General features: G+C 38.6%; 1 protein-coding gene across 2 annotated transcripts; it reads left to right on the plus strand.

Moving 5' to 3' along the window:
* Nucleotides 1-710: 710 nt before the first annotated feature.
* ABHD3 (abhydrolase domain containing 3, phospholipase) lies at nucleotides 711-26600 on the plus strand. 2 transcript variants are annotated; one of them, XM_067545832.1, is made up of 9 exons: nucleotides 711-872; nucleotides 2862-3025; nucleotides 4694-4876; nucleotides 6551-6596; nucleotides 10082-10194; nucleotides 18083-18256; nucleotides 19016-19064; nucleotides 19151-19316; nucleotides 25658-26600. In XM_067545832.1, exons 1-9 carry the CDS (start codon nucleotides 711-713, stop codon nucleotides 25834-25836), a joined length of 1236 nt encoding a protein of 411 aa, XP_067401933.1. In that variant the 3' UTR covers nucleotides 25837-26600. The 2 variants fall into 2 exon arrangements, with proteins under 2 accessions (XP_067401933.1, XP_067401939.1); XM_067545838.1 differs by lacking the exon at nucleotides 25658-26600 and adding an exon at nucleotides 21389-21527.

Consider the following 26600-nt stretch of genomic DNA (forward strand, 5'->3'; position numbering starts at 1 on the left):
ATTGCCCACCCTGACTTCCACTGTGTGCAGTGATGGGCCCACTAGTGTAGACAAGGCTACAGCAGCCTTTTGAACTCGGTTTGGTGGGGAGCAGGTTAGACAAGCGGTTGACTCAAATGCCAGCAGCCCTCGGAGAGCCCTTTTCTACACCACCGCTCCCACTTGCTGGTGGGAGATCTTCAGTCGAAGCTCATTGGAAGCAAAAGCCTTGAGCCCACCCTGCCACGAGCCTGGGTGATTCCCCACCCCCGTGGCCAACCAGAGAGCTGCAGGATCCTGCCGCAGGCAGATCGCACCCCACCGCATCCCTGCCTCTTCAGTCCCCGGCCCGGAGTGTGGAACGCGCAGTCTCGCGGCTGTCTCGCCTGTCCCCCACGGCGGGCACCTCCTCCAGAGCGCACGTGGGCCCGGCCTTGGACAACCTCAGTCTCCAGAGGGGAGGGACAAGGACGGCTCAGGCTGGGCAGCCGCAAGAGGAGGAAGCTCCGCGGCGGCTGGGGCTGCCCTGGAACGTTCCGCGGGCTGCGGCTGCATCGGCACCGCCTGGGTCCCGGGGAAGCAGCAGGAACGGGATTAGCTGCCGGGGTCCTTCCTCCCGTGCATGTCTAGGGTGTATCCGGTCTCCAGGCAGCCCTGTATCGCCGGGCGCTTCCCTCACCCCCCGTGTGTGCGCGACACGCATCGCGGTGACCGGAGCTGCTTTTGCTGCTATGAGACTGCTGGAGAGCAATCTGCAGGTGCTGACCCGGGAGCTGTCCCTGTACCTGGAGATCCAGGTCCCGCTGGGGCTCTTTGGTTCCGGTGTGGGCTTGTCCCTGGTACTGGGCTTCAGCGCTGCGTTCGCCTGCTATTACCTCAGTTGCATCGCCAAGGTGAGTGGAGATAGGCGATTTGATCGCTGGGACAGACGGGCGCCTGCAGACACACCGGCTGCTCAGGTGCGAGCACCATCCGTGCCCCGAGCAGGCCTCTGAGAAAATGCTTTGTGACAGCTTTACACTAGGGTCACTGTCCGGTTAAAACACGTTTTTAAAAAAGGCAAATGCCCTTGGCTCTGATACAAACCGCCGCTAGATCGCTAGCGCGGAGAGGAGTTGGCGATGGCGAACGCTCCGCTCAGTGCAGCACTCGCCGCCTTCGTTGGCTTCTGAAGTTTTTTTCCCCACCTTTGTACAAAATGTCAATGTCACTCCGTCAGGCTCACCTGTACTGGAACTAGACGGGTGCTCCCTTTGGTTGGGTTGCACGCACTGCCGAGGGAATGCTTATTTGTTTGTACATCCTGATTTATGGGATTTTTTCCTATTGCTCTTAGGTTTATTAAAGTCTTATTTTTACACGTCCAATTTTTTGGGGGAGTGGGGGGAAAGGGAGAATTATCCTGACAGTATCTTTTTAGTGTCAGTTACAGTAGACAAACCTCGGGCACCAGCAGTGGGTTGGAAGGAGAAATTAAGAAAATTCTCCCCCTTCTAAACTATCTGTTCTCTGGTTCTCAGCATTTGTTAATATTAGGGCCCAAGAGAGTAGTTTTCCTGTTTTTCTTCTCTGTACAAATTTTTCTGTTCTCTGCATAGTCATTAGCTACAAATATTTGCTCTCACTAGATACCTTGATATGCAGCTCAGACACTTCTCTGTTTCCCTTCTTGTATCTCACAATAATTGATTGAGAGGTTCACTCATCACAGGCGCACCTTCTTGTAAGTTGGGTAAAAACTAATTCCCAGACCCAGTCTGGCACTCTTTTCTATTGGTGACCCTCTCTCTGTCTAGAAGTTGGAGTGCTCCCTTTTAGCAACTCAACCCTCTGGTCCTGCCACTATATCATCCCCTCCCCCTCCTCCACTTCCAGGGAGACAAAGTCACACCAGACAAACTATCTTGATGCCACCTCAGTCTTTCACTGTACCTCTAGGTCCTGCATCATTTCCAGGTGGCTGGTAGGGGAAACCAGGCTCCTCTACTACTACACCAAGTTCCAGCCCAAGGACCTCTGACTAGCAATCCAGGCCTGCTCAGTGTCAGTCATTGTTTCCCTGTGCTCTTTCCTATCCCACTTCTCTATCTCCTTGCCTATCCCTGGGTTTGTCACCAGAGCTTCCCTTGCTCCCTGTGGCTACTTCACTCCTTTTAAGACCGCTTGTAAGATTCCCTAATCCAGGACAGGACCCCAGGTCTTACTCTTACCCTAGAGCTCCTCTGTGTCCCTGGCTAAATAACTTTCACTCTAGAAAGTGATAACAGACCTCCTCCCTGCAATCCTTCCTGCTCTCACTTCCTACCTCTATACTGCTAGCCCTGTTCCTGTGCTAACATTTGTCTTCACATTTTCTACTGTTGCACTAGCACTGAGGCGCTAAAGAGGACTAAGTAATACAGTGGTTAAAATGTCAGCAGCCTGTCAGCACTAGCACTCCCACAAACCTCAAATGTCCTGTACAAAGGACATGTTGATTAAACTTTGTGTTTCTTCATTTCCCCATCTATGAAATGGGGGTAACAATATCTACCTATCTCACAAGTTTGTTGTGAGACATAAGTCATATTTGCAAAGTGCTTTCCATCCTGGGATGGAAGGCATTGTGACGGTATACATTATTTTTCATTAGAGTATAAGCAATACTTTAATAACTTATTTTAGAAACTTCTCGTGAATCTATAATGTTTAGAATCAATAATGTTGTTCTTTGCTTTTTTTCTGGTGCTCTTTGGTTTTTGATGTACTTATGTTTAGAAAAATGAAGACAAAAATTAATTAAAAAAAAAACAAAAAAAAACCAGCTCACCAGTAGAGAATGAAAACTTTGTTTGAGATTTGTTGATGGATGCTGCATACCTGACTGTGATCTCTCTCCCTAGAAACCTCAGCTGGTGACTGGCAGTGAGAGCTTCTGCCGCTTTCTCCAAGAACATTGTCCTGTAGTGATGGAAACCTACTACCCCACAATGTGGTGCTGGGAGGGCCGGGTGCAGACCCTCTTGCGTCCCTTTATTACCTCAAGACCCCAAGTACAGTACAGAAAGTGAGTGCCTCTTTCTTGCAAGTTACTAATTTTTCTATAGGCACATTATCATTAATGCTGATAGTATTTCATGTAACATGTGATTTAGATACCACCAGAACTCAGACACCTCAGTAATGTTTATGGTATAATAACCTAAATAGATCTATATGTCTTAGTTAGTGCATACATTACTTTCGAGGTGCATACCATTATTTTTTTTCCCAACTCACACACTGCTCCTTTAGTATTTCTTTTAACTCCACCAGAGCCAAATTCAGCCATTTGGTAAGTGGGTATAACTCGTCCGAGCTCCAGGGATAAATCTTGCCCCCAAATTTATCCTTTGTTCTTGAATGCTTGAGTTAGGACATGAATAGATATTTATATGTATTGCTCCTTCTCTAATAATCTCCCTTCCACACAAATAGGGCTCAATCTTCAGGTCCTTCAAAGTTACATTTGGCACAGGACCCAAGGGTGAGGGAAACGTGGTTTTATGCCACCTTTACAAGTCCCCTGTACCTGGGCCCAGGCAGATGCTAGTTCAGCCCTTTGTATAACGTAAAGTAGCTTCAGCATGCAATAGCTCCCAAAGGGCTATTCTAAAGGACAACTAGGATTGCTGGAACACAGCACTGCTCTGACCAGGTCCCCTTTCCCTGCCCCACTACATTTCCTCTATTCCTGGGTCTGTGAGGAAGGTGGCATAGGTCTCGGAACACTGATTTTGTACCACTCAAGGATTGCCTCATGCAAGAAGAATCTTCAGCTGGCCACTTAGACCAGTTTTAAGTCTTCTTCTCATTGCTGAAGCTGTGCAAAGCAGATTTAGCAGGGCCAAGGATCTGGCTCATGCACTTTAAAATATGTGATTCAGCAGGTGCTATTAGTGTTGTACTTGTATGGCTGAGGAATGAAAAGTTATATTCAAGACAGGCCTCATGTTATGGTAATTCATACAGTAATATGAGTGTTCATCTTCTTCATCAGAAAGTTGCTAAAGGACAGGGAAAATGCAGTACGCTTATAAAACTGACTAAAAGCCTGTTCTAATTGTTTAAGCTTTGTTTGGTTTCTTGGCATATTATCAAGTTTGTTGCAGTCTTAACACGGATGAGTTTTTAGAGTACTAGTTAGCAAAATGTGTTTGTAGACATAGGATGAAATCCTGGCCTCAGTTAAGCAATGTTTGTGTAAATAAAACACACACATCCCTCCATTCCACCCCCCACCTTACTAACACAAAACCCACTGCACATATTTCTTCCTCTGAGAGATGATGAGAGAACAAACAACATGTGACAGAATTTAGTCACAGCGCTTAATGTCCTGTTGGAAGGCATTCACATTTGAGCATATTATAAGACTTTCTATAGAAGGCAATGGCAAAACTCCTGTTGACTTCAATGGGGCCAGGATTTCATCAGCAATTCATAAACAGCTAGATCCTCAGCTGGTGGGAATATGTATAGCTCCACCGAGGAACTATACTGATTTACACTAGCTGAAGGTCTGGCCCTTAGTGAATTGCAACTACAAGCAAATTTTGTGAGGTAATACTTTCAATACTAAAATAAGATGAAGGATATAAAGTCCATAGGTTTAATATTTTCTAAACAGTAAATACCTTTAATGGTACATTTAAAAAAAATGAATCAATGTTATCTCTTGAACTGTTCCTTTCAGTGAGCTTATTAAAACAACAGATGGAGGACAGATTTCACTGGATTGGTTTGATAATAATGACAGCATATGTTATCCGGATGCCAGCACGAGACCCACTATCCTGTTACTGCCTGGCTTGACAGGAACAAGCAAAGAATCCTACATTCTTCATATGATCCAACAGAGTGAAACGTTGGGATATAGGTATTTCTAGCTCTACTGGCTAGCATTTTGCTTGTTCAAATAAGATTGTACGTATGTGTGTGTGTATAAGATGTCTACCAGAGCAAGTGATATCTAGAGTAATTAATTACATAGGATAATATTTGATAATAATAAATAAGAACTGTATAGAGTATTGTATGGTCCTATTTCCTCTATTGCCCTTCACCTTGTGCAAAGTGTGTGCAAAATGCAAAGATGTCAGAACAGCAGCTTTCAGACATACTTTGCTCAGGTATAAATTACCACACAAACTGTAAGGGATTGGAGAATAATTCCCTAAATTCTTTGTAGTTGCTTCTTATTAATTATTTTTGTAACCTTTCCTCTGTTCCTTCCAGAGGAGGGCTGCTGTATTGAGCTCCAAATAGGCAAGTGTGGAGGGGACTGTTGGGGGATGGCTAGATGCTGGCTCGGGCAAAGTCTACAGGATCCATACTTACTCAGATCCAATAGCCCCAAGCCTTAACTGTGTGCAGAGGGGCAGCATTTCAGACCTAACTGCCTAACTGATGGTTAGGGGGTAGATTTTGTCACCCCTCCACCCTTATTCAGGCTTTGGAGGTGGGTTGGGGGGAGGAAGTGAATTGGATTTAACCAAGGGTTCGTAAGTGCTGTAACTTTGCTGCTGTTCTGCTTTAGGATGAAATAACATGGTGTACTGTTGTGATTACTCCAATGTCCCTATTTCAAGACTACTGAGTTTTGTCACAGCAGACTGAGTTCTGGCATTGAATATATTGAATTCAGCATATGCTCCTGTATGACCGTTCATGTCCATTCTCTATGTGGAGGTTCGAATACCTGATTTACTTTTAAAAAATTGTAAAATAACTAAGGACCACCCCCTCTCCCCATCTAAAACTTGGGTACCTGCTTTTTTAAATAGTGGTATTTATATATATTCATGTCACTTATGGGCACCAAGAGTGGAAGAATATAGCTTTAAAAAAAGGTTAAGGTCAGATCACAACAGAATCGGGTGGTTTTGTTTTTAATGAATTTTAAGCAATACAGTCACTAGAATGAAAATAAAAATAGTGAAATAAAATAAGTCCACTTTTTTTGCATTTAATCACCTTTTTCAAAAACTAACTTTATTTGTTTAACAAATTTAATGTAGTAGAGAAGACAATAAAATAGTGAGATTTATCAAGAAAACCAAAGATCCTTAAATCAAGATAATTCTTACTACCAGAAAGTTTTGCCACTCTCATTAGGATCAAAGAGAGAGAGGGTCACGCCAGACTGACTGAAAACTCCCCTCCCCAACAACCCATACGAAACTCTGCGGTATTTGGATCTGTGGGTTTGGTTTTGGCTCATATCTACTACCAAATAAACATATAGACTGACTCTGCTCCTGCAATTTGATGTTCATGGGCAGACCCAGGCGTCCCATAGAGTCCAATTGACTTCAGTGGATCTCTATGTAGATGTAAGGTACATCCAAGCAGGTCAGATTGCAGGATAAGAACTTTACATATTTAGTAGATACATTTAGACTTCTTACTGAAACACATTGCTTTATGGATTTTCATTACAGATTTATTTTTAAATTGCCTTTAAAAATAAAAGTGTAATTCTAAGATGATTGTCGTATACTTGTATACAATAAACAATGTATATATTCATATTTACCTTCTTGATTTTTAGATGTGTGGTTTTTAACAACCGAGGAACTGCTGGTGAGGCTCTCTTGGTAAGGATCAATTTTAGAATAAATTAAGACCTTTCATTGTATAGACAGCACAAACTGAAGTAATCAGTTAGGGCTGGACTCTAATCTGATATGACCACATCTGATGTGGCAAACTTACAAACAACTAGAAAAGAATCTAGCCTGTAGTTGACTGAATGCACTATTACATTTGTTCAGATTTTAATAACATCCATCTTTGATTTTTTAACCTCAGTTCATATGGTTGCTCAGTTAGGGCCTGATCAAAAGCCCCTGGAAATCAAAGGAAAGATTCCCAATGACTTCTGTGAGTTTGGGTCAGGCCCTTGGTTCTTGATTTTATAACTGGTATACACCTTTTTTTAAAAAAGACTATTCATTTCTTATATGGCACCTACTTTACTTTTAGGTATGTTTGTATATAGGAACACCATGTTCCTTAATAAATAGCAAAGCAGATAAATAATACTGTCATTTTCTGAATTTTGGAAGGTTGGATATCATCAATAAAGATGCTTTGTGATAGCCGCTTTTCTGGAGGATAATATGAGTTTTGCAGCAGTAAATAATTGTACTATAATCTGCACAATACAAATGTAGTTTATTAAATTGATGTATTTCATTTTAGAAAGATTTGAATAATTTAATATCTCTACCAGCAAAATTAATATCTTTTGTATTTTCTTCTAAAAAAATACTATAGTATCTAAATGTACATTTGTAATTTATCCATTACATTTTTTTTCTAATGTTTTAACACATAAATCAAAATTGAGCAGTGGCAGTTATTTTAAACCAAATTGTCTTTATGAATTTGAACTGGACCTGGATATAATTTTAATTTTTTTGCCATTATTAACTGATCCACCATTATGCATTATTGTATGAATGAACCAGTTTTATCTGGAACATTATTATTATTATATTATTTTTTAAATTAGCCTACTTTTATTTCCCCCCAACAATTACAATACAAGATGAACAACTAGCAGAAGTCATTTTCAGGATTTACACAGCATATTATTTTAGAAACTAGTGATAAATTACTGAAATCTTAAAGCTAAGCACTTTTTGTGCTAGGCTCAAGATGTGATGAAATATTGCTGAATAAGCTTTGTTTCTTCATATATATTTTGTTGGCAAGTTCTGCATCTGTTATGAGTGTGCATAATACTGTGTATTGTTCTGGTTTGCATTTTTTTAATCCACAGATTTAAAACAACCTAAAAATGCCCATAATGCTTTCTCTTAACCAATTAAAATGTTTCAATGAAAACACTGCCATGTTAAAAATCACTTTCTGCATACTTTTGGAGATGTATCTATAAAGCTGTTTTGTGACACAAAGTCCTTATTGATGAATTTCAGATTCAGTATGTGAAAAGATTTCTTGTTTGGATGCATTGTGTGTATTTCAGTGTAATCAGCTTAACATATTTTATAAGATCTTATTATGGACTAAAACAGCTGAAGTTATGACATTTTTTCTGCAACCTTTTTTTTTCCTTCACAATTTATATAAAATTCCCAAGTAATGAGTCTGAAGCATAGTCAGGCAACACAATAAAACATAGTCATGCAAATAATTCTTGTTCTTGTCGTTAGAGTCAGATTTAACTGTAAATTTCCATTAAACAATGCCTATTTAAAGGATCAGGACTTAAAAAATACTGTACTGTAATTGTGTTCTGTTGAATGTTAATCTGTTAGAGTGAATTATTGTTTTGAAATGATCATGTGTTAGATGAGCACAGGCATTTCAAATGAAAAAGCAACAGATAGGTTTATTTTATTGATTAAAAATATCCTTATACAGTACATGGAAATGCACTAGGGTTACAGAACTAAATGTAATACAAGCACAGCATCTCTATTTTTACAATATTTAAATCAAGCATACTTTCTTATGAAAAATATTATACCCTCCTTAAGGAAAATAATTTAGTGTTCTCACTTCAGACTTGCCTATTTAATTAAAATAAAAAACATTCACCCTCAGTTTATAATTAATTAGTTGGAATAAAAGTGAGTGGTAATTCATGTAGTTTTAATTTTCCCAGGCCCAACCTTTTTCCCCCTCTGGTATTTTATTTTCAACTTCAGTACTTTTATATTCTTGTTAGGTAAATTCAGATTAATTAGTTTTGTCTAATTAAATGTGTTAAAACTAGACACACATTTCCAGGCTGTTTAATTGCAAGCAGTTTAAAAAAAAAAGCTGAAAATATAATATTGCTTCAGGCTCATGAGGTTCTTTCTGAATGAGCAAAACTAAAGCATCTTTTATGATATTTTAAATACCTGGGGTGAAATCCTGACCCTATTGAAGTCAATGGGAGTTTTGCCATTGGCTTCAGTGGGGTCAGGATTTTATAATAACAAATATACAGTTAAAAATCTTTGTTTTTGGTATATGTGAAGTCCACAGGTTACAACTGGGGGTAGGGGGTTTATTTTATTGTGTTCTTATTGTGCCTGAGGCTATATGCCTCCACTTGTCTTGCCTTCCACAATCCCCAAAACTGTGGTCTACATCAGCTATCCAGGCAGGTAAAACTATAAAGTCTTGTTTATTCTTTGGGCAAATGGGGTGCGGGGAGGAGGAATACAATATACACCAGATGAAACTCACTGAAGGCAGTGGGAGTCTCTCCAGGCCCCAGATCAGGAAAGGATTCCTATTCAGAACTTGAAGAGATGCTTAAAGTTAGCTAATGCTTAAGTGTTGTCCTGAACAGGAATGGAAAATACACATACTTAAGTGCTTCCCTAAATCAGATCTTTAATGAATAGATCTCTTGCATGGATGCCTTTCAGTGTAACCATCTTCAACTATTTTTGCATTTTAAGCTTCTGCAACCAATTAAGATATCAGAAGTTATAATGTTTTCTTCTAGATATTCTATGCCCTAAATTAGAATTGGAAAATGCTCAAAGGGACAGCCTAGTCTAAAAGAGATTTTAATAGCATTAGTACTAAGTTATTTTAAATAAGACTTTTTGTAGTATCTAAATATTGACTAGGTTTTTTAATACAGTTTCTATAGAGAAATTTAATTTTACTGAATATTTGCTAGCACATTTAAATGTGGATGAAGATGAAGAAATGGGCATTACACACATTTTAGAGAGTTCTTGTAGGTCACTCTCCTTTCTATACCTTGCAGGCTTCATGAAATGCTTTACTTCCTTATAGATTTTTAATTGGCAATGATGCCTATCAATTTTTTAACAAATTTCAGCCATAGACTCTATAGCCAGAATTCATCCAGTTAATTTTGGACGATTGCAGATATTGAGCCTACCTCTCAACTGTTAGTTGTTATGCTAAAAAATGTGACTCCTGCTGCCCCGTCCCCCCAAAATTATTTAGGTTCATTTTACTATAGTTTGATGGAAAATGTTAAATTTGTCATGTTATGTAAACCATCCAGCTTCCACTTTGGTATGTCCTAAAGGATAATACAAATGCTTATGCTAGTGTTTTCCCTTGTGGCTCCTTACAGACACCAAGGACTTACAGTGCTGCTAACACAGAGGATTTGGAAGCTGTTATTCATCATATACACAACATGCATGCCTCAGCTCCATTTATGGCAGCAGGTGTTTCTATGGGAGGGTAAGAATTTATATAACAGAAATCCATTTAGTTTAGTTTACCAATCATGAAATAAGAGTGCTGCTGCTTGGCTGTAGTTTAGTGCAGTGTAATGTTTTCTGGAGTGAAATGGAGTTAAAATAGTTAATACAGTTAAAAAAATCAGCAAAGATCCTAATTAAGAGTTCTATTCAACAGGATGCTTGATTCAATGGGTGCTTATCTTCATGACTGAATTTCATTTCTCAGCCCCCACAAACAGGTTTTGCAAATACAATAAATCTTATTTGAAAGCAATGGGTGTAAAATCAAACTTTTATTCATATAGGCAGGGCTCCATTAATTGTTTTGTGGTTGTGGAATTTGCCGTGGAATACATCCTGGTTGTAAAATTGTGCTCCAGAATCCATGATTTCACTTTTAAAAAAAAATGTTTCTAATCCTTATGAGGCAAGTGTAGAATAAGATAAAAGGTTTATTTTAAAAACCATCTTGAACTAACACATTTTAAAACCTCAGCATAGAAAGAGCAAGTTGCAGTTTTAATACACATTGCTAGTAGAGATAAAACCTTGAGGGGAGCCTAGAATTCACCTTGACTAGCTAAGATATTAACTACGACTTGCCCTGTCAACAGGAGGGTTTTCAAATGTGCCAGCACATGTTAAGTAGCACCTTAAAACATCTTTTATATTTGTCTAGATAAGCTCAGAGTTGCACTGAAAATCTCAAAAATATTAACTGAATTTATCCAACTCAGTGATGTATTTCTGTGTTTGCAGACAAGCCTGAAACAATAGCTATGAGAGGTGTGAACTGTTCATTCATTACAATGGATTATGGATTATGGATCTTAAAGATGACGATGCAAATGTCTTATTGTTAACTTTTCATTGCTGATAATTTTAGCAGAAACATCCAACTAGTAGGCCTGATCCAAAGCCAATTGAAATCAAAGGAAATCTTTCCATTTATTTCAGTGGGTTTTGGATCAAGCCCAATATGCTTATTGCACAATCCCAAACTGGAGCTCGCACCTCTCCAGGTGCCAAAAGTACTAAGCTGTCAAAACTCCATCTTCTCCTTGACAACTGCTGCAATGCAGTTAGGTATTGGTCTGTAGAAAAACTGAAAGCGTGGAGATAGTGTAAAATAAACTGAATGTAATATCTGAAAAAATAACACTGGGGCTACCATGCTGATTTCATTATTCAGCTTCATATTTCACAAACTTCCTCATTAGAACAGCTCTTCCTCCATCTGCTCTACAGGATGCAGGAGAGCAGATAAAAAAATAAAATAGGGCCAAAAAAGAGGAAAAGGAGCCACACTAGTATGTTCCTTTCCCTTCCAGCAGCCTGTGGAAGCCCCAAGAGTTAACTCCCCTCTGGCAGGGCTTCACACTTTATAGTTAAGGTTTGCTAGAGGAAGGGTGGACTTCAGAAAGCATCTGTTTTGTACGTTCAGAAGCAGGAAGTAGAATTGTCAAGAAAGCCAGTGAGTTAATGCGGCTAAAAGCAGTATTAACACTCACTCAGTGCTGGCTCCTATCCAGAGAAGGGGAGTACAGCACAGTTGGAATGGACAATGCACAGTGACAGCATAGCTTCTGGAAAAATTGTGCTGCAAGGTAGGAAGGGAAGCACCCAGAGACCCTCTTTACTAAGGAGCTCCAGAGAGGGGAAACTTTCATTGGGAATTCTGTGAGTTCAGAGCTGAACTTTCTGCTCCCTCTGTTCCTTTCTTACGGGTTGTGCTGAGGATGGGTACAATGTGGCTCTATGTCCTGGCATTTACCTACTAAGCCATACTGACCTTTGCAAGTTATCGGATAATTACAGATTTGTTCAATGGATATCATTATTGAGAATCAGGTAAATAAGTAACTTTGAAGCTTTTAAAACCTATTGGGCCAAATCTTGGTCCCATTGAGTTTAATCAGAGTTTTGCCATTGCCTTCAATGGAACCAAGATTTGGACCATTGTAGGATTTTTGCTTTTGTGGTTATAAATACAAAATAAGAAATATCACAAAAAACTATGACTGAGATTTTTCAAAGCCTCCTAAGGGATTTGGACATCCAATTCCCATTAATTTTAGGGTGAACGTCAAAAAGCTCAGCCTATATAAATCATGATCTACAAAAGGAGGAAGTCTGAGTTAAGACTTAATCCTGGATGATATTTTGGATTACATAAGAAAAATCATACTGTGTCAGACCAGTGGTCCATCTAGTCCAGTATCCTGTCGTCTGACAGTGGCCAATGCCAGGTGCTTCAGAGGGAATGAATAGTACAGGTAATCATCATGTGATCCATCCCGTCAGCCATTCCCAGCCTCTGGCAAACAGCAATCCCTGCCTATTATGGCAAATAACCATTGATAGACCTATCCTCCATGAACTTATCTAGTTCTTTTTTTAATCCCATTATTGTCTTGGCCTTCACAACATCCGCTGGCAAGGAGTTCCACAGGTTGATTATGTGTTGTGTGAAGAAATACTTCTTTTTGTTTGTTTTAAACCTGTTGCCTATTAATTGCATTTGGTGAGCTCTAGTTTTTGTGTTTGGAGAAGGAGTAAATAACATTTCTTTATTTACTTTCTCCATACCAATCATGATTTTATAGACCTCTATCATTTCCTCCCTTAGTCGAATTTTTTCCAAGCTGAAAAGTCCCAGTCTTATTAATCTCTCCTCATATGGAAGCTTTTCCATCCCCTATCATTTTAGTTGCCCTTTTCTGTATCTTTTCCAATTTCAATATATCTTTTTTGAGATGGGGTGACCAGATCTGCATGCAATATTCAAAATGTGGACATGCCATGGATTTATAAAGAAGCAACATGATATTTTCTGTCTTATTATCTATTCCTTTCATAATGATTCCCAACATACTGTTAGCTTTTTTGACTGCTGCTGCACATTAAGTGGATGTTTTCAGAGAACTGTCCACAATGACTCCAAGATCACTTTCTTGAGTGGTAACAGCTAATTTATACCCCATTATATACATTATAATATTAATTTATATGTATAGTTGTCATTATGTTTTCCAATTCCTTTGCATTTATCAACATTGAATTTCATCTGCCATTTTGTTGCCCAGTCACCCAGTTTTGTGAGATTGCTTTGTATCTCTTCGCAGTCTGCTTTGGACTTAACTATCTTGAGTAGTTTTGTATCATCTGCAAATTTTGCCATCTCATTGTTTACCCTTTTTTCCAGATCATTTATGAATATATTGAACAGTACTGATCCTGGTACAGACCCCTGGGGGACACCACTAATTACCTCTCTCCGTTCTGAAAACTGACCATTTATTCCTACCTTTGTTTCCTATCTTTTAACCAGTTACTGATTCAGGAGAGGCCTTCCGTCTTATTCCATGATGGCTTACTTTGCTTAAGAGTCTTTGGTGAATGACCTTGTCAAAGGCTTTCTGAAAATCTAAGTACACTATATCTAGTGGATCACCCTTGTCCACATGCTTGTTGACCCCCCTCAAAGAATTCTAGTAGATTGGTGAGGCATGATTTTCCTTTACAAAAACTATGTCGAATCTTCCCCAACAAATCATGTTCATCTATGTGTCTGATAATTTTGTTCTTTACTATTGTTTCAACCAATTTGCCTGGTACTGAAGTTAGGCTTACCGGCTTATAATTGCCAGGATCAACTCTGGAGCCTTTTTTAAAAATTGGCGTCACATTACCTATCCTCCAGTCATGTGGTACAGAAGCTGATTTAAATGATAGGTTATATACCACAGTTAGTAGTTCTGCGGTTTCAAATTTGGTCCTGGTGACTTATTATTGTTTAATTTACCAATTTGTTCCAAAGCCTCCTCTAATGACACCTCAGTCTGGGACAGTTCCTCAGATTATGCCTAACTCATACTGTTGCAAATGTTGGCTTGATTTTTTGTTTATCATAATGAATGTCTTTAAGGCAAGTATGTGAACCTGAATGTTCTGCATTAACTATGTCCCAGCTTTGTATGTCAAGTCAGATGTTTAATATTACTTTTTTTTAAGTCCAGAATTGCGTGAAGCTCCTAATATTTCAAGTAGGGAAATATTGTTTCTTTTTTTCATAGTAACTTGATATTTATCTAAAGCGGTATATTAATACATGCACCCCACTATGTATTTTGCTACTCTATTCCACATGGTCCAGCCCCTACCACTGTCTACTCCAAGCTGATCCACTGTTACTCCCATCAGATGGGGGAAACTCTATGTAAATCCATCTCTTTCCATTCCAACCATCTTTGCTGTTGCTAGATCAGTCTAGCCATGGGGGCTTCAAACACCTGATATTTCCAGAAGAGTTCATTAGACAGAGTACTGGACTGGGACTCAGGAGATGTGGATTCTATTCCTGGTTCTGCCACAGGCCTGCTGGCTGACCTTGGACAAGTTGCTTCACCTCATTGTGGCACAGCCACGTTGTAGGCAGTCAGACACCGTAGTCATGGGACAGGAATCAAGAGTTGGTTAGGTCAGGATACAGATCAGAGGCAGAAGACAAACTGGAGATTGGAGCCATGAGTCAGATGCTGGACATCAGGAGCAGAGCCTCACACTGGGGCTGGGCTTCATGGATCCCAGGTAAATAGTTGTCAGCAGACTGCCAGCAGGAGGGTTGGAGCATGGCTGCTCTTATGAACCTGGGTTTGAGACCTGTGGGTCATGACATCCTGTATTTCAGTTTCCCCAGCTGTAAAATGAGAATGATGATACTCACCTCCTTTGTAAAGAAAGCTCTTTGGGATCTACTGATGAGAAGTCCTATACAAAAGCTAGGTATTATTATTTATTATTATTTAAACTCAGTTCCCTCTGCTCCAGTGGCTATTGCTGCCAGAGCTACCCATCCATTATGTCCCCCAATTACTGTTGGGGAGGGAAGAGTTAGACTATGAAAAGGAAAGGAAAGGAAAGGAAACATTGGGATTTTGCTGATTTGTTATTTCAGCTCTTTCATTAGGTGATCTTAATTATTTTATTATTTCTTGGAATTTTTGGTATCGTTGTATGAAGGTGATTCCTATGAAATAATCATTTTCAAAATCCATATTTGATTTTCAAAACTGGTACATTAGCCTGTGAACTATTGACATATTTTACCCTATCATATAGTTCTGCACTCCCCATTTCATAGTTTAGCTCATTTGGTTGAAGACTATTATAACAATGAATAATTCTGTGGAATGGATTTATCTGTTTCAATGTACCTGTGGGACTAATCTTTACTTCCTTCCAGTGATGGATTTTTAATCTGGCATTCTTCCCCTTTAGGAACCTTAACGAGTTATGCATACAGGTTTGTTTTTAATATTAGAATGGTGAACTATGAATATTTTGCTATTTGTAATTTTGTTGTACCACTGAGGTTTGTTTGGGAATGTGCCATTTGCACTGTGGATGTGTATTGGATTTGTATTGTTGCTTATGTAGGAGACATACTTTTTTTCCCCATGGGTCGTTATCGCAAATGGCAGAATCAAGGTGTGTGTGTGTAACTTGGTTGATTGTGGTTGAATAGGCTCGATTTGGAAGGGGAACCACCAACCTGTGTTTGTGACTGTTGGTTTGCATATGTGAGAAGGTGATGAATGTATGTATATGGATTTACTCTGTATTCCCTGGTTGTTGTGTTTTTAAATTGGTCATTGTTCCTTAGTAATCTTAACTGGTTTTCACTGTGTCTTTTATATTTGAATCATATAATAGAATCCTAGGGTTAGGAGGGACCACAAGGGTCATCTAGTCTAGCCCCCTGCCAAGATTCAGGATTTGTTGTGTCTAAACCATTCAAGACAGATGGCTATCAAATCATCTAAAGTCATGCTCTATCCCTTTGTCTTGTCACCTTCTCTAGACGCTGATCTTGCAAACATTTATGCATATGCTTAATTTTAAGCAATGGAGTAGTCTCAAATTGACTACATTGGGATTACTCACATGCTTAAAGTTAAGCATCTTTGTAGTGACTTATCTGCTTATAATGGTACTACTTATCTGATTAAAGCTAAGCACATGCATAGGTCTTTGCAGGTTTAGGACCTTGTAAGAAGCAGCTATTCAAAATCCTCATTTCAAAGTACTTTTTCAATTATTTCTTTAATAATTTTTAAAACTTTCTAAATAGCAAACAAAATACAAGAAGAATTCTGACAAACATTTAAAACAATGCAACATAACCCACAAAATTTCATAATAAGATTGCAGGGCTAAAAGAAACTTAATTTTGGCTGGTTAAGAAAGAAATAAAACATTCACTTTACTTCACTGTGATGTAAATTTAAATTAAAGTACGCATCTCTCTGACTTTCAAGCTGTATTATTTTGGAAGGGACACTCTTTCTCTACCACGAAGCTTCTCAGTATCTTTCCCACCACATATATTCTCCAACTTTCCTTTGTGGCTTGTTCTGTCACATCAATATTTTTACTGACTTAGGGATCAATTGTGGGTTTTTCCACAAGCCCTGTGTATTGGGCTGCATGTAGCTGCGTTGCCTTCCACTTTCCCCTGCTTCAAGGATGTGAGGATACAAACCCTGCATCAGCTCTTTACTTACCTTACATCCACTGGTGTGCTGGACAGTATAGCCATGCCAGCACATTGCTTGTTCCTCATTTTTTCCTGTTCGCTCCCTTCAAACTTGTATAGGGATGGGTTGTACCAGCCCCTGAAGACTGTTCTCTCTTTGCACTGCTACCCATCACTTGGGTAGCTGGTGCAGGGGAGGAAGGAGGTGCCTTATACTCCAGTAGTCTCCTGTGAAAGCATACAGGATGGGCCACAATCTGCCCTTGGACAGCAAAGGAATGTGAAACTTTTAACCTTCTAGCTTTCAGGCCATCTTCAATTTTTCTCTTGTACTATCCGCCCCATCCTCCTGATTTATTTTTTTAATCTTTCTGCATCTGGAGTGGCAGGTATCTATGAGTTCTCCTTCATCTCAGATATACAGCAGCAATGAAGACTTTAAGTAGCAATAGTCAGGAAGACAAGATTTTAATTAGGCCAGAGGTTCTGGGCCCTATATTTTCCTAGTTTTAAATATTTTTATATCCTTTGTGTTAAAGAGCTGTGCCCACATACATACTCTTAGGGTATGTCTTCACTGACAGCGGCAAATTCGCCACCATCAGATCGATTTCTCTGGATCAATTGAGTGGAAGTGAAGACCTGCTCAGCTGACTCAGAAATCGACTAAATAAATCCACCCCCGGAAAAAGAGTAATGCTGTATCGACGAGAATGTATTTCCTGTCGGGCCAGCATAGTGGAGATGGTGAGCAGAACAGACTTTAGGAAGTTGACAGGAGATACACAAGCTACTCTATGTAGCTTGCATTTCTCCCATCAACTGCCACCGAACTTGCCAGTAAGTGTAGACCAGGCCTTAGTGAGTGTGATGTGATGGTAGCGGCTAAACTTATCAAAGAAGCAGGAATACTGTTGCCTGCTCACACTTGTGTCTCGCCTAACAGATCGCAGGTTTCAAGACTTTTAAGAAAAATGAAATATTGTAAGACCTACTACCCACAAATCTCACCACTTTCTGCTCCAAAAGCAAGGCATACTTAATTGACCTTGCCTTCTCTAATATAAACAATTAGCAGTGTGTACATATTAAAAATATCCCCAAAATGACTAAAACACAATACTGTATACCCTTGTCCTCCTGGGGAAAGGATGAGAGAGAAAATGAAACATGACAGATATTAGTAACATCATTAATGTGCTATTGGAAGGTAGATATCATGGTGATGAGCATGATGAAAAAACCCTTTTAGAATAGACTTAAAGTTGGCAGATTGTTATACACGTAATTATATTTAAATGAGTGATTGGACAGTTTGATTTGTTTTTATTTTTATTCCTGTTTGTAGCATGCTTCTTTTAAATTACCTGGGCCAAACTGGCCGAGAAACCCCTTTGATGGCAGCTGCAATTTTCTCTGCGGGTTGGAATGTTTTTGAGTCTGCAGAATCATTGGAGAAACCGCTAAACTGGCTTCTCTTTAACTACTACTTGACTACTTGTTTACAATCTTCTATTAGTAGGTGAGTCACCTTCTGAGCTATTTAGAAAGGTTGAAGATGTTAGTATGGAATATATGCCAGATATATGGCCTACTGGAAAAGGAATGCTATTACTGCATTTCACATTATGCTTTCCTTTGTGTGTGTTCTCAGGAAGTTCTGAAACTGAAATGTCTCTTTGCTTGAAAGGTTTTCCTCATGGGTGAAATTCACTCTTGTGCAAAGAACCATCTTATGTACCATTGCAGTCTTCAAAATAGAGCTTAAGTGGGACTTAAAATGGTGGATAGGCTTTATGCTGTCCCTTTCTACAGGACTGAATTTCACCCCATGCATGCAATGATTATTGTAAGGCTACTCATGATTTGAATGGATGGCACCATTTGATTTTCTTTATAAACCAACATTAACACATTTAGTTTGAGGGCTACATAGATACTAATTTATTAAAGATACCATCTTTGAAAAAAAACCAAGAAAAAAGGGTAGCTCATATATAGTCTTTAAAAATTGATTTTTGTGTTCCTAAAATCAAAATTCTCCTTTTTACCCTTGTCAGCTTTCTGATGACTAATGCATATGCCACTCATGTTTCTGGTTGTATTTGTAAGTAAATGCACTTTGCTTAGTGGCCTGGATAGATGTTTTTATAAGTTTGAGAAGGAAAACAAATGTGTTCTTTCTTTATCGTGATATTTATTTCTAAGTATGTATTTGTGAGGCAGAGGATTTTTACATCTGTAACCATTTTTTTCTTTTTCCCTCCCTCATTTTTTCCAGACATCAGCAAATGTTAGAGAAATTATTTGATATGAATCTTGTCCTGAAGGTAAATGAATAGATCTTTTCTGTTTTGGTTTCATGTTTTGGTTTCCAAACATGGATGTAGTTCCTGATTTGAATTCTGTACTTCAGGCTAAAACCATTAGGGAGTTTGATAAGCAGTTCACCTCAGTCATGTTTGGCTACCGTACAATTGATGATTACTATGTAGATGCAAGTCCATGCCGCAAGCTGAAGTCAATAGCCATTCCAGTGTTATGTCTAAACTCTATGGATGACGTTTTTTCACCATATCATGGTAAGTTGAGGCTTTTTCATGTTTCTCTTTATACCTGTATTTATGTATGCAATAAGATAAAAAAAATTGCATAGGTTTAAGAACAGGCTATATATAAATGAGATGTATTTAGGTAATTCTGTACATGAATCCTGATATTTTTAGTTCCAGTTTTCCACTCTGATAAACTTGAAGTTATTGGAAAGGCCTAAGTAATCCATGGTGCAAAATGCTTAGTGCTTTTGTTGATCAGCATTCTTGTAAGCCAACCCCTATAGAACACTTCGGACTGTGATTTGCTCATATTTCAGGTTACTTTAACTTCTCTGTAGCCATTGTTGGCAATCACATCTGTGACATAAAAGTCCAATGCCTAATGCAAAAATTAATTGGTTCCCTTTGATAATTAAGAATGGGAATGAAGTTCAGAGTCCTTGAATCTAAGAGGGCACCAAAGCCAAAGTGCTGATATGGCTGTGTTGTTGGTCCAGAACAGGGGAAGTGACACAGATGATGTAAACTTATACCAGAAGTCCCATATCAATATTAGTAGAAATCTGATTGGAGGATGAAGCTGTTCAACAGGCAGCAGTGTCAGCTAATAACAATTAAGCTGTAAAAATACAATAGATTTTTTAATACTACATCCTGATCACCAGATGAACCAATCAGACCTCTACTGTTGACCCTCTTAAGTCAGTTAACAACATGGTTAAAGATTTCTTTAATCCTCTAGCCTGCATGATGGCTGTATTTTCCTAGGAGTGCCATGACAGGGAATAAAAGTAAAGTTCTAAAAGAGAAAATAGCCAAGGATCAGAGCTAATTATGGACACAATCTTCTGCAATGGACACCTGACATTAGGAAGTACAAAATGTTGATTTGATGCTGGGAATCTTCCTATTGCCATGTAAATTGATTCAGATCTTCATAGGAAGATCTAGGAAACCAAGGAGATTGTGCAAATAAATTAGAGTACTGAACTGAAGGTTAAAGGAACTGAAGAGATATTATATGGGTGTCATGAATATGTTAAAAGTTACACAAATCTAATATAAAGTAGGATTATACAACACGTGGCTGCATGTCAGGTGTGACTGCTTCAGTACAGGAACACTCAGAAGGAGAGGCCTCTTTTGTCATCCTTTGTTCCTCTTAGGACTCCTGCACAGGAGGCAGTCAGAATGCACACTGGTATTATAAAGAAGTGGAGACCAGCTACTGCAACACACACCACTCTTGACTGGGAGTATCTGGGTGTAACCATAGCCCTGAAACCCATGCAGTAGCCAGTGATTGTGGGGCTATGTGGTTGGAAGCACAGGCTACATTTATTATATGGGTATTGCAGGAACCACCTGGAGGTAGTATGATCCATTACTCCTGGTTTCTGCCAGCATAATGCTTCCGAGGCCCCTAATGAAGGCTATATCACCCCTTCTCCTCCCACCTCAGTTAAATAAGGGGATCTCAGGCTCAAAAGTCATCATGATTATCACTGGGAACTGAACCCAGGACCCCCAGAATTAAAACACAAACTTCTACCACTTGATCTAAAACTGAGAGTTATAGCAGGTTCATATCCTCTATGGATCTGATACAGAGGGGGACACAATGCACACTGAACAGTGGGTTGCACAAGGATTGTCTTTTTATACATCATTCAGTGTTTTACCCATTGTTGATGCTAAACAAACAACAACAGAGCCTTAAACATATCCAGGTGTGGGGATATTGTATAGAACTGAAAAATAGGCCATTACCATTTTTGTAGTGATTGTTTTTCCTCTTAAAATCTGATTCTAACCTGCATTCCTCCATTAAGTAAAGTTCTTGGATGTTCAGGCATTTGTTTGGTCCTTGCACCTCCTACGGTGAAAGGTAGGTACAGTTTTATACAGCATAGAAAACAGAGAAATGTAACTGGAAGGGATAAAAACCCGGTGAGGAATCTGTTCAGCCACTCATTTTGATGAATTTAGTATATCTTAGCTGCCAGTTACTTGACCACTAGAAAATGATGATGTACTGGAGAGCAGAAGTTTTTCAAGGCAGAGATACAAAAATCATTTACCTCTTTTCCCTCTCTGAGGTGTAATCTCCTACTAGAGTTTGGAGATCTGCGCTGAGCTGGGACTGACTCTGATCAAGACAGGACCCCAGGCTTTCACTGACTTCAGGGATTGACTACTTTTGCATGTCTCCTCACTCCTCTTCCAGTAAATCTGTGATTTCCTTTCAGACTTCAGTGCGTGCTTCAGGTTCCCGTTAGTAGCAGGAAATTAGAATTCCACAGTTCCAGACAGGATTGACCTTAGAATGCTGCCACTGGCATCAGGGAAACACAACATCAGCCTAGCAGAGAAGGTTCTCTGAGGAGAACTATTCCAGGATTCTGCTCATGTCCAGACAACTCCCTATATGAAACTGGCTACACCTGTCTGCAAAGAATACTGTTAGATGAGTCTGTGTCACTTTACACTCTAATTACAGTTCAAGGCTGATTGGCTATAAGAAATGCAGACGGTCATTTGCTCTCACATCATCTGTAAATACAGTTTTTGGTATATTTTGCACTTGTAAACATAATGGTGAAAGATATCAAGGGCTTGATCCACAATCAAAAAACTGTACAGAGCCAACATGAAGAAACTGTATTTCTTATTTCCAGGCATGCCTTGATGATGGTAGTTTCAGTTTAAAATACATGATGCAAGCATGCCTTATGCAATAATATATACAAATCTTAACTGTTTTCAGAATATATAGTAACTAATAAAAGCAAGTATCATTTACATCAAGTATTTTTCACTCTTAGCCATTTTTCTCTCCAAGAGTAATCTAGACAATTCATTGTATGAGGAAAGGCATAATATAGCCAATTTCAGCTTTTATTTTGAATTGCCCTAAAAACCTTCATCTGTTTAAAAACAAAACCAAAACAAAACAAAACAGTAGTGCCAGTCATCATAGTGTCATATTTGATTCTATAGTTGAATGATCATTTTCTTTAATTGCTCCCTTTCAGTGGCATGTTGTGCAGTGTGACTTAAATGTCATCATATTAATGATCTGCCAGGTACCACTAGAAAGAGTGCTGTCCCCCATCTGAGACTCTGACCTTGCAGTTTAGTGACCTGTCAGCATGTCCTTACCACTGCACTCCGTTACTATCTATGCATTTTTCAGCCCACAGTGTAAATTTTACTGAATATCTTTCTCTCATCACTCTGTTTCTTTCTGAGTTTAAATTTACAACATGACATCAGTGTTAAATTTCACTCTGCATCCCATTCTGCAGACAGTTTGAGGGAGTGAAATGGTCGGGAAATACCAAAGAAAAAAGAGAGGATAAAGAGACTAGGGAGAGGGGTAAGAGTCAGAAAATGGGCGTAAGAGGCGCAAGGATAGATAATAGAAACATGAGTCAAAAGAAGGGGATGGACAACATGAGAGTAGAAGCTTAGCAAAATTCATGCTGCTATTTGCTTTGGTGTGTGCATTTGTTTTGTTTTGTTTTTTAATTTGTCAAAGACAGAAGACATAAAGACTAGAATAGCTTTTGAATTAAGGCAGTATTTGTGATGCTTCCCAGGGGTACTCAGGGTTGTGAGTACCTCATCACCACTTGCCCTTAATGTGAAACTGCCTTGCTTGATTCCTGCAGCTCAGCTACCTGAAACCAACAGCCTCTCTCCGCAGAAAAGCACTCATTTCCTGGTCTCCACAGACCTCACCCTCTTTGATGCAGGCTAGTGACAGACCAACCCCTCGAACTCCTCTGCCAGCATCCCCCTCTGCAGTATCCAGTTGCTGTTACTGGACACTCCCAGAAATAACCAGTTCCAGAGGGGTAGCCGTGTTAGTCTGTATACAGCAAAAACAACGAGAGTTCTGTAGCACTTTAAAGACTAACAAACTTGTTAGTCTGTAAAGTTAGTTAGTCTTTAAAGTGCTACAGAACTCTCGTTTTTGCAGAAATAACCAGGTAAACTGTCTCTGAAGAGACAGTGCATACATAGGTTGACTGGCACAACTCAGGATCAGGTTCCTTATAACAACACAGCACTGGAATCTACTTATATGAAAACAAATACGTTTATTTACAAAGATTAAGATTTAAGACATAGTGAGCAAGGAAAACAGGTTACATGTAAAACAAAAGGGATAACATGCTTCTTAGAGTTCAAAGTTAACTCTAACAGGCTAAAATTCTTGTCTAAAGCCAATTTCTCACTTAAAGCAGCCTCCCAGCATCACTAGTTCACATGGCCAGAATCCAATTTTCATGAATGCGAAAAGCTATGTCTTTTTTGCTCCTTCAGTGAAGGATTGGAAATGGGTCCTTTTTCCTTCCTCTTATAGTCCAATAAACCTTTGAAATGCCCTTTTTGAAGTGCATCCCCAGATAAGACTGTCGCTTGTCCTCCAGTGTGCTCCCCCTTGTTGGTTTCACATACTCCAATCAATCTGTTTTTCCTGTTAGCTCCACATGTAAATGGGGCTTCCATTGTTGGCTTTACAATGTTTAATTTACATCAGAGACCAGGGATAGGTGAAGAGACATCCTTTGTCTAGCAGGAAACCTGTGTGTCTGCTCTGCCTTGTTAACTTCAAAACATAATTTCAGTATATATCCACAATTCCTTAAATAGTGTCAGAACATACATTTCACAATGAATTAATGGCCAGTGTGTCATCAGCTTTCATTTGATCCCTTATAAGACACTTTCTGGATAAGTACTATGAAAGCAGTGTGTTGGATGTAGTGAGTTTGCTAGATCTGATAGAAGTTGCTGACACAAATTAGTGACCCCCTTTGCGATCTGGCACTACTGGGCCTTTGTGTCATAAAAGAGTGGTTAACCCTTTGATAGCTGGCTAGATCACAGTATGTGAATTTACTATTGAATTTAGATTAATCCTACTTATTCATTACTTTCTCTTGTAAAAATACAATGCAAATTGTTTTTGTAGCACCTAATCACAATTTTTTATAGTTTTAATTTTTCCATTGCTGCAAAAAAAGCATAATATTTGAAAACTGTTGTTTAACAAGGCTTCTGCCATGAGTGTATAACAGGGCCCTTTGCTATGTTAAAAATAAATACATTTACCATACATAAAACCTGTTATTCATTTTTTGATGGAAGCTCCTTTAAATAACTAATCACTCCACCCTGCGCATGAACAATTCCATTAGGTTGCATTAACATCATGTCATCTCAGACAGTCCGTATGATAATAGTCATACACTTGCATTCATCTGTCATTTTGTGAATACACGTGCTTTCTATGTTGTTAATCTGAGTTTAATTTACCTTTATTTTTCTTTTATCAAAGGTTCTACTATAGGCAACGTAGGATCAATGTACTAGCCATTCACCTATGAATACTTTTGACCATCTGAATAAACTGAGATCAGAAGAAAAAATGATTCATTGTAGTCTCTATTTATGCATCTGCCCAAATCATTGCACAGTTTAGAGACTAATTTTAAACAGCTGGTCTAATTCTGAGTTACTCATTTATTAGCAGTCTCTAATCTAGAGAGAGCCACTAAACTGCTGTGTGACCTTGGGGAAGTCACTATGTGTGCCTGTTTCCCTTCTCAACCTTTGTCTGTCTACATTGTAAGCTCTCTTTGTGCAGGCACTGTCTTTCGTTATGGCCTAGATCCTCTAAGGTATTTAGGTACCTAACTCCCATTGAGATCAATGCACAATGGAGCCCAAATCTTCATTGGGGCCTTTAGGTGCTACTGTAATACAAATAATACATAAGAAAAAAAGATACTAATGACCTGTACTGATGTGAGCATTGTTGTATAAGCACATTGAACATCTCGCATAGCTGTTGGCCTTTCACTGTGATAAACATTGAACTCAGATTCCTAAAGTAAACACATTCTTATAGTACTATTTACATAAACATTTTAAATACAAAAGGTTAAAATGACTTTAGGGCTCGTACCTAATCCAGCAAGAACAGGGCTATTCATAATTAAAATTATCAATCCATCATTTATCTGTTGCCAAGTATTGAAGCACATATGTAAAGTTGTGGACCTGATTCTTTTCTCACTTACACTGTTTTTACACCATTTAAATCTCTATTGACTTCAACGGGATTACATTTAATTTACACCAGTGTGAGTGAGAAGAGGATCAATCAGTGCATCATCAAGAAATTTGCACAAATTAGTTGAGTTAATGGTGAAAAGGGAGATACCTTTAGATAGCTTAAAATCCCCATCCTGCAATGCCATTTCCTGTATTTTTGTTGCATGATTAGGGTGCATGGTATTTGCTAGAGATAAATAACAACATGGGGCACTATGCTTTTTTTCTTTTCTTTTTAGCTATACCAATGGAAGGTGCCAAACAAAATCCTAATGTTGCTTTGGTTCTTACTTCTTGTGGAGGCCACATTGGTTTTCTAGAAGGAATGTTGCCAAGGAAGTGCACCTACATGGACAGAGTCTTCAAGCAGTTTGTGCAGGCTGTGTTTGAGCATGGAAACAAAATCTCTAGCATGTAGCTCTTCAGATGCATCTTGTCCAGACCACTGTTTCAGCACAGTGGCATGATATGACAAGCTCAGCTTAATGCGCAAATTTTAATTACTGTATATACCGCAAATAAGCCATCAGATGGATGAAGTCCATTACTATGTGCAAAAAATACTTTTTGCCTAAAATTTTGTAGCAAGAAATAAATATTATGTTGGCACTTTTGTAATTTTTAATATGCCTTACCAAGAATAACCTTAAATAAAATAGCATTCTATATATATCAAATTGCACTTAACCAAAACCATTAAGTAAATAAGTTATAATTTCTCAGGGTTTTAATTTAAGACAATTCATTTTAGGAGACTTAAATTTAAATGACTTGTAATATAACAGTATTAATAACTAACACTCAGCGTAACATTTATTATATTTGAAAGCATGTTATAAATTGGTCCATTTCTAAGGCCATTGATGAGAAAAATATTGAAATATGAAAATAGAAGGAGGAATACAAAGCAGCACTGATTCATCAAAGTAATCTTTAGGTTTAAGCATGGTCTAAGCATGGTTTAATAGAACAGCATTAGACTGATAACTTCATTTGCTGTTTTACCTTGTGAGAATATTCAGATTTAGGGCTGTTTTTAAATTATTACTTATTTATAATGCCAATACCATATTTGTCTTACAGGAGTATTTTTAACATTGTTAGCTAATTTGTAGTGTTTATACCTTACCAAAGGGTCTGTTTAAATACAGTACTGTAATAAACTATGTAATTTTAAACCTA

The sequence above is a fragment of the Emydura macquarii genome, unplaced genomic scaffold, assembly GCF_026122565.2.
Source record: "Emydura macquarii macquarii isolate MOO-44397 ecotype Brisbane River unplaced genomic scaffold, CSIRO-AGI_Emac_v2 contig_212, whole genome shotgun sequence".
Taxonomy (NCBI): domain Eukaryota; kingdom Metazoa; phylum Chordata; order Testudines; family Chelidae; genus Emydura; species Emydura macquarii.